The 8,863-nt window shown below is 43.7% G+C and overlaps 1 protein-coding gene across 2 annotated transcripts in view; it reads right to left on the bottom strand.

Annotated features, from left to right (window-relative positions):
* The window catches only part of LOC117673973 (uncharacterized), a 31,106-nt gene that overhangs the window by 1,187 nt on the left and 21,056 nt on the right, over positions 1-8,863 (bottom strand). For both annotated transcript variants that reach the window (XM_034431725.3, XM_087888015.1), the window contains one exon: positions 4,688-4,820. In XM_034431725.3, coding sequence (XP_034287616.2) covers positions 4,688-4,820 — 133 coding nt within the window. The remainder of the gene's footprint in view (positions 1-4,687; positions 4,821-8,863) is intronic.

Raw genomic sequence — 8,863 nt, 5'->3', positions numbered from 1 at the left:
TGCCAGCCGACATTGTCTGGCTGACGGCACCCTGAGGAGGCCCTCTCTGTGGGAGCGAACTGGCCGGTGGGAGGCAATTGGTGGCAGAAGGTGGTCCCGTAAGTACCCCGGCCCTAAGCCATGGAGCGCTTGGAGTTGGTAATGGAGTTGGTATTGTTTCTAAAAAGGCAAGTGCTTGATATCTCAAATGGAAGAATTATAAGCTGTTTCAAAATTACCTGTATGTAGCGGCTAACAGCTAAGAACCACAAGCCTATAGCCCCGTGATGGGGAACCTGTGGCAAACGTGCCAGAGGTGTCACACAGAGCCCTCTCTGCTGGCACACGTGCCATCGCCCCAGGTCAGATCTCTGTGGCGTTTCTTTCATGAGCTTCTGTTTCCTTGCAAGTGATGAAACAAAAGCTCACGAAAGAAAAAGATCTTACCTCTTGCTGTGCTGCCAGTGTTGGGATGCCCCGCTTCCCGACGGCCAGCTGGCCTTCGGGTTTCTACTGCACATGAGTGCATGTCCGCATTTGTGCATGTCTGTGCATGTGTGTTTGCGCATGTTTGTGCATGCACGTCTGCACATGGATACATTTGTGCATGTCTGTGCATGCGCATGTGCACACATGTATGTGCATGTACATGCGCATGTCCTCGGATGCCTGCATGAGTGCACCTTTCAGTTTGGGCATGTGCGTGCACACAATTTGGGCACTCAGTGTCTAAAAGGTTTGCCATCACTGCTATAGCCTGAATGCCAGCTGAAACCACAAGCAGAGGGAGTACAAAAATAACAATAGAGCTTATGTTAGCAAGGAAGGAGTTGGTGAACTTGTTAAAATTCCTCAACAAAGGTAGAGAGGGGGCTTTTAGAAGAATTGAGTAGGATGCTGTGTCAAAAAGGGGAGGGGAAAATAAAATTTATGTAAGGGGATAAAAGCTGTTGAATGCTTTGTTCCGTGTCCACTTTCTGTGCACCTGTGTTTGCAAATATGTGAATAAACTTCTTTGCTGCTTTCAATTATTGTTGTCTCGGGTAGTTCCATATGCGAACCTGCACTGTTTATAACAATAAGGTCGGAATCCTTTAACGCACAATGCAGAGGAGCCCAGGCAGACAAACCTAAAAGGTAAGGCCGCCATCCCTTTTTCAATACTGTTTGATTTGTCGAAAGAGATACTAAATCTTAAGCCCACTTTGGAGGCTTTCCTCTGGAGAAGCTGTCAGCTGAAATCCTCCTAAGTAAATTGGAGCATTTGCTTTTCAGAGGGCTTCTACCCCACAACCTCCTTTTCAGCCACTAGCCACAGTGCCTAACCACTCAAGCTATAGAAGCAGGCGATGTCATGATTGTTGCGGTGGCGCAGTGGTTTGGCTTTAATTTATAGCGTTAGCGTGCTGTACAGGCTACTTCTGCTGACTGTCGGCTGCCTGCAATTTGGCAGTTCGAATCTCACCAGGCTCAAGGTTGACTCAGCCTTCCATCCTTCCAAGGTGGGTAAAATGAGGACCCAGATTGTTGGGGGCAATTATGCTGACTCTGTAAACAGCTTAGAGAAGACTGTAAAGCACTGTGAAGTGATATATAAGTCCAAGTGCTATTGCTATTGCTATTACAAGTAGTCCTTAACTTAACATCCAGAACTGGGACCACAATTTCTGTTGCTAAGTGAAGTGGCTGTTAAGTAAGTCACACCCAATTTTATGACTTTTTTTTTTTTACCCCTGGTTGTTAAGCAAATCACTGCCATTGTAAAGTGAATCATCTAGTCGTTAAGCAAATCTGGCTTCCCTCATTGACTTTTGCTTGTCAGAAGATGGTTGGGAAAGTCACCAATGGCAATGACGTGAATCGTTGTAAATGTATGCTGGTTGCCAAGCGCCTGATGTTTGATTACATGATCATGATGATGCTACAACAGTCGTAAGGGTGAGGACTGGTTGTAAGTCACCCTTTTCAGTGCCGCTGTAACTTGGGGCTGATATTAAACAAACGATTGTAAGTTGAAGACTACCTGTATTGTCAGAGTATATTCATCAACTGGAATAGGACATGGTAACAAGGTCAGCCAATGTATAGCCATAGCAACTAAGTCAGCCAATGAGGGCTGTTTGGGAGCTGAGACAGACCGGAACCAGGGTGTGTCTTAGTCTGCAGCTTCTGAGTCTGTGCAGAGAAACTGAAACTAGTCTGCTCTGCTGAAATGAAACCTAACTATTCTCTCCTGCTGTGTGTTTTGCTTATAACTGCTACTACGTTGAAGAAGAATCTATATTGGAATTGTACCTTTATCTTCATGTATTATATGTATATAAAGAAGTTAATGAATCCTGCTGAATCAGTTTACCTGTGTGTGCTTTCTGGATTTAATTTCTGCAACAAACTCTGATATGTATCATGCTCCAAGGGAGACGAGGAATATGGTGGGGGCATCACAAAAAAGATAGGATTGACATTTTTCATCTTGATTTTCATGTATATAAGGAGTATGAACAATTATACTCCCAATTCTCAATGGGACAGGGGTCTCTGAGGGTTGCAAAAAGGAAGACTTGCATGGATCAATATCTAACTGTTCTCAAGAGCAAGGATTGATGAGGGAATAAGGTTCCCAAACACCATTTCTTTCAGTGTGTGAGGTTAGAAAGGGAAGGACTCCAGTAGGTAGCAGGAATGGTTGAAATTCTATGAGCCCAGATGAATTCTGGAGAGGGATTGTCTAGGGCTGATACTGCAATGCCAAACAATAGGAGATTTGGAAACCTTGAGATAACCTCTTCTCCATCATTTACTCCAGTTAGAAAATTCATTGCAAAAGGTGGAAGAAGAGATACTTAGGGAAAACTGGTCCAAAATGTATGGCCTGGTCCTGTCCTCATCCGCCCCAACGGGCACATGACTTCAAGGATCATTTAAACAACTATATTCTTCTCTCTGTGCATTTCCAGGTGGAGAAGTAGCCTCCAATTGCCTTACAGGAAGGGCTCAGCACAGAGAAATCGCACCTAACAAAACTCTTTTGCAGCATCAAAACACATGACATCTCCGGCCCTGCCCTGAACCTACAAACAGCAGACTCTCAAAGTCAGCTTTGAAACTCACTCGCAGGCTGAATGTCAGTTAGAGAACACCACTTTGGAACATGCTCAGATCTACCCACTATAAGCGGGAAGAGCTGAGCTTGGGACTTAAAAGGGAAAAGGCAAGGTCTTTTCAAAGGGATCAAGGCTGGCTCGGAGCTAGCAAAATCTTCCTGGCCTCTGAAACCGTAAGATCTGACCTGGAATCAGCAGGAGGAAGAAGGAGGGCATGGAACCCCAGGGGTCCTCTCTGCCCCCCTTGCTTTCTAAATATAATATGACCTGAAACTGACTGGCTGGGAGGGGAGGAATGAATAACATCCTCTTTCTCCCTCCATCTCTCTTTCTTTAAAGACCATTATTCTGTAGGCTGTGGCAGGATAAAATGTTCCAGACAGGGCTCTTTGCTTCCTCCACCAAGACCTGAGTACAGGTAGTCCTCGACTTACGACCACAATTGAGCCCAGAATTTATGTGGTTAACTTAGAAATTTGTTAAATGCCCCATTTTACGACTTTTCTTGTCATGCTTATTAAGTGAATCACTGCAGCCGTTGAATTATAACACGGTTGTTAAGTGAAATCTGGCTTCCCTGTTGACTTGGCTTGTCAGAAAGCTGCAAAAGACCCCGGGGACACTGCAACCGTCATAAATATGAACCAGCTGTCAAGCATCCGAATGTAAATCACGTGGCCACGGGGATGCTGCGAAGGTCGTAACTGTGAAAAATGGACATAAGTCACTTTTTTCAGTGCTGTTGTAACTTTGAAGGGTCACTAAATGAACTGTTGTTAAGGACTATCTGTATTTACCGATCAGCCTGAATTTCGATTGTCGCGCAATGAAATAGTCCCAGTCTCCACTAGTAATTTTCCCTTATATTGTGAGTGGCACCAAGCCTCAAGGAACCAATGTGGTGGCTTGAATCCAACAAGAACCAATTAACCTTGCCTGCCCAGCTTTTCCTCCATCCCCTAATTCAGGCAGCATGCACTCTCTCCCCAGCTGCCTCCTTTCCTAAGGAAAAGCTTTTAGGCTGATATAAAGAGCTGCTACGACGGCCTTTCTCTTTGGCTCTTCCAACTTCCCGGCTCTGGCATGAAAGCTGCCCTTTAAGCACTCAGGACTGCAAAGGAGATTTGGGCTGCTAAGAAGCAGGTTGCTGGGCTCAAGGAGGTGGGGGGTGGGGGTGGGAAAAAGGGGAATGACTCACACCGAGGACAGAAGGAGCACGCCGCAAGGACAGGCACCGAGCACCTGCTGTTCCATGCCAGCCACCATTCTCCTGCGGTTATGACAGGCGGCTCACTTACCAATCTCCGCCACCTTTGGAACAGGTTAGAAGCGAGGCAGAGGTACTCCAAAGGTAGCCGAGGCGATGGGCTTTTCTGCTTAAGGACAGAATCAAGTGGAGGAATCACAAAAGCGAGGCTCCACTTAGTGCACAAAGCCTCCTGGGTATTGTCTCTGAAAGCGTAGCTTATTTCCCAGGATTGACAAAAGGGGACTGCGCAATTATAATTATAATTAAGAGCTGTGAATGACCCGCGAAAGAATCTTCTATTTTTTTTTTAAAAAGGGGGGGAGGGGTTTGGAGCAATGCTTCTCCCTAACAATACCTGAGGATGGACAATGGTGTCGGAATCGGTCAGTCGGATATTGTCATCTATACAGATATGCTGGACTCTGGGGTCCTGAGGATCTACCCAAATGGGTTTTCCACCTTGGCTGGAATAATTATTCTTAGCCCACCTGCAGCAAAGAAAGAGACATAATCTGTAAATGATCAGCACAGACATGCATTCATTTTGCTCCTTGTACTTCAAGAGAAAAAAAGAAAGAAAGAATGGAAACAAAAAAGGAAGGGAAGAAATAAATGCACACAGGGCCATGACGGGTGGTTCCCTTTTTAATTAAAGGCCTTTCTTCAATTTATTCTGTTTCTAAGATTCAGGGTTTCAGAGGATTTTGAATATCATTTATTTATAACTTTACCAACTAACAAACAAGGAAAATGATGCCCCGTAAAATGATGGGACAAAAAGTGAACAGCCAGTAAAGGAAGACAAACTGAGCACCTATGGTCTAAATTTTGGCCACTGGAACTGTCCTTGTCACTGTTTCTCAATCCTTTTGCCACAATGTACATAAATTCCCAAGTTTCCGTGTAAAATCATAAGGGCAAAGGAACTAGACTTTGGTTTTCAGAAACAAACAAAACTATCCGGATACCGTATGACTGAAAACAACAACTCTGCATTTAGGAGAATAAGCCAAATACATGAAATATATGCAACTTTTCCTCTCTGGGCAACTAGAGTTGTTTGTGCCCTGCTGAAGAGTACCCAAGAAGAGAGAATCCTGCAGAAAGAAAGAAAGAAAGAAAGAAAGAAAGAAAGAAAGGAAGGAAGGAAGGAAGGAAGGAAGGAAGGAAGGAAGGAAGGAAGGAAGGAAGAAAGAAAGAAAGAAAGAAAGAAAGAAAGAAAGAAAGAAAGAAAGAAAGAAAGAAAGAAAGAAAGAAAGCTGTACCAGTATTTGCTGACACTCCAGGATAGTTCCAAAAGAACTAGGAAGTCTTGTTCAGAGCAGAAGCTTTCCAAAACAAGATCAACAAAGGGATATAAAATCCCTGATATATCCAGCCTTGGTTTCACCAGGGCCTGGTGGCTCAGCAGACTAAAAGCATTGTGATTAACACCAGCTGTCTGCAATTACTGTAAATTCGAATCTCCCCAGGCTCAAGGTCGACTCAGCCTTCCATCCTTTCTAAGGTAGGTAAATTGAGGACCCAGTTTGTGGGAGCAATAAGCTGACTTTGTATAAATATATATACAAAAGTATGAAAGCTATTGCTTAACGCACTGTAAGCCACCCTGAGTCTCCAGAGAAGGGCGGCATATAAATCAAATAAAAATAATAAAATAAAATAAAATAAAAAATATTCTTAGCAAATATAACCCAGCATCTTTGAAGACATTCTGTACATCCCAGTGGTGAAATCTAAAATTTGTTACTACCGGTTCTGTGGGCATGGCTTGGTGTGGGGGGGTAATGTGACTGGCTGGGCATGGCCAATTTTTTTTTTTTTACTTTTAAAACCATTTTTTACATGTAAAACCATGTAAAAAAATGCTTTCAAAAGGCTCTGACGATCCCAGCTGAGTTGCCTGATCGTCAGAGGGTTTTTAAAAAACCCTCTGGCGATCAGGCAACTCAGCTGGGATCGTCAGAGCTTGGTTCATCAGAGGCATTGAAAAGAAAAAAAGCCTCTGATGATCGCGCGGCACAGCTGGGCATGAGGGGCGGGGCCAGGGATTTTTGCTACTGGTTCTCCGAACTGCCCGCCGCCATCACTACCTACTCGCCCGAGCCGGTCTGAACCGGAAGCATTTCACCCCTGGTACATCCTATTGAATACATATTAGAACATTCCCTTAAATGACCAGTTAAAACCTGCTTCCCTATCAATTCTATCCATTGCTTCTGCCCTTTTAAGTATCAGAAGATAAATCTATTTCACATTTTACACGATGGACCTTCAGACATCTGCCAACAAAACAAGATTTTTTCTTCTTCTCCAGATAGAACATCAAATATTCCTCATAAGGTTCAGTTTCTAGAATTTTCTCAACTTTGCAGCCATTGTTTCCTGAGCACCATGCACACCCAATCTTTTTAAATACCTTTAAAATTTCACAGCATGTTGAGTACTTTTACAACATGGGTACCACAATGGGCATGGACAGTCATTGAACCTTTTACTAGAAGGCAAACAATTAAAGATGCTTCCTATCAACTTTTCTAGTCCCTGGGACGCTGGCAGCCCCAACTTTTGGTTTTGGGGGGTTTGGGCAGGAAACAGTTTCAAAGCATTGGGCTGCAGCCATCGAACATGATTATTTTTTATGAATATATAAAACATCTCTATTGGGCTGAGAAGTCCTATTCTAATTTAGATTATAACTGAGGCTGGCAATTTGCAACATTCCATTTTCCCATATATTTATTCATTCATTCATTTAGACCAGGGGTCAGCAACCTGTGGCCCTGGAGCCGCATGTGGCTCTTTCATCCCCCTGCTGCGGCTCCCTGTCGCTGGTCGGCTCCACAAATTTCGGTTGCTTTCGATTAGGACAGGTAGAGGAAAAAGGATGCCACGCTCAGAGAAGACTCTATGGTGGGGGAACTGGACTTCTGGTCAGCTCCAGAACTGAATGGGGGGCTTCCGGTTAGGGTCTTTGTGGCTCTTTGAGTGTTTAAGGTTGCCGACCCCTGATTTAGACAAATATTTTAAAAATCAGGCATGAGAAAGGGCCTGGTGGACACACAGGAAACTGCAAGTGGACAACTGATGCTCACAAACACTATACTGAAGATCATAGAAATAGAAATATGTACTGTTACTAAGTAGGTATACTAGAAATAGAAATATATACGGTGACTAAGCTAGGCTCAGATGGTACAAAAGCTAGAGGGTTTTTTTCCAAATGAGAAATAAAGGCTACAAATAAATTAGACAGCTTGATAAAGGAGCATAAGGCAGGCGAATTACTCTTTAAGAAACCTAGCTTGATTTATGATTGAATAGAGGTTGCATACCTACCAGGCAAGATTAACTCACAAAAGACTCTTTAAACTAAGTTACTCCAACTCAGTGCCCTGCAGATTGCATGGTCAGTGGAAAGAAAATGTAAAACTTATTTAAAGGCTACCAGGTGGGGAAGACCATTTCCTGGACCAGACTCAGCAGGTTATAGAAGCAAGAAAACCTCCTACTTATAACTCCACATATCTTGGCTGAGGTAAGGCCATTAAATGCCAAGGAAGAAAGACTTAAATCAATCTGTCAGCAAAAAAAACCCCGTGGAACTGCAGTTAGGAAGTAAAAGGGTAATTGTTTTAGTATTAATGGCTTCCATCAGGCTGAAAATATACACTAATAGGAGTCTTTATTTTTAGTGTGATACAAGAAGAATATTTTAAAAAGCTCACTGGATTGTAATCTGTTCCTACAGATAAATCCTCATTTAGCAACCATTGTTGCGACTGGCAATTCTGTTGCTTAAGCACTGCAGTCAAGAATGATGTCACATGGCCATGATGGACCAGCGATGAAATCCGTCCGGATCTATTTGGCTCCCGCAAACCAGTAGGGTCGGTGGCGGGAGGCTCCGCCCACCCGCTGGGACGTCATTACATCCTGTTTTTGAACCTCTGCGCATGCATAGAAGAGGAGTGCATGTACAGAAGAGGCGTGCGCTCACATTTCCGAACTGGTAGTGAAGGTAATGCATTTCACCGGTGTGATGGACTAATGTCATCCTTTGGTTGTTGAGCAAACCGCTGCAACCTCACGGGACCACAACTTAACATTTTATTTCTGTGTTCTCCATTAACTCCGCTTGTCACAAGCCGCTTGCCAAGCACAGAAATGGCAATCACATGACTGTGGGATGCTGCAATGGTTATACATGCGAGGATTGGTTGCAAGCTGGTTTTTTTAGACCGGGGGTTCCCAACCTTTTCTATACCCCGCACCCCTAGAACGCTTCTGATATATTCTCGCACCCCTTACAAAAGTAAATAATTACATATGTATATAATTATGCATATACACTATGATTTTGAAACTTCTAAACCCAGGTTTTCCCTGTCGTGTTGGGAACCCCTGTTTTAAAGTGTCATAACTTCAAAGAGTTGCTAAATAAGGCGGTCAGTAAGAAAGGATTACCCGTGTTCGTTGCTAAAAAAGCCAACCACTGTACATAAAAGTAGGCCAACAAGGAAGCACATAT

This window comes from Pantherophis guttatus, chromosome 2 (assembly GCF_059756535.1).
Source record: "Pantherophis guttatus breed Tessera chromosome 2, ASM5975653v1, whole genome shotgun sequence".
NCBI classification, from domain to species: Eukaryota; Metazoa; Chordata; class Lepidosauria; order Squamata; family Colubridae; genus Pantherophis; species Pantherophis guttatus.
The sequence above is the reverse complement of the archived record's forward strand: the minus strand, read 5'-3'. Positions and strand labels throughout refer to the sequence as shown.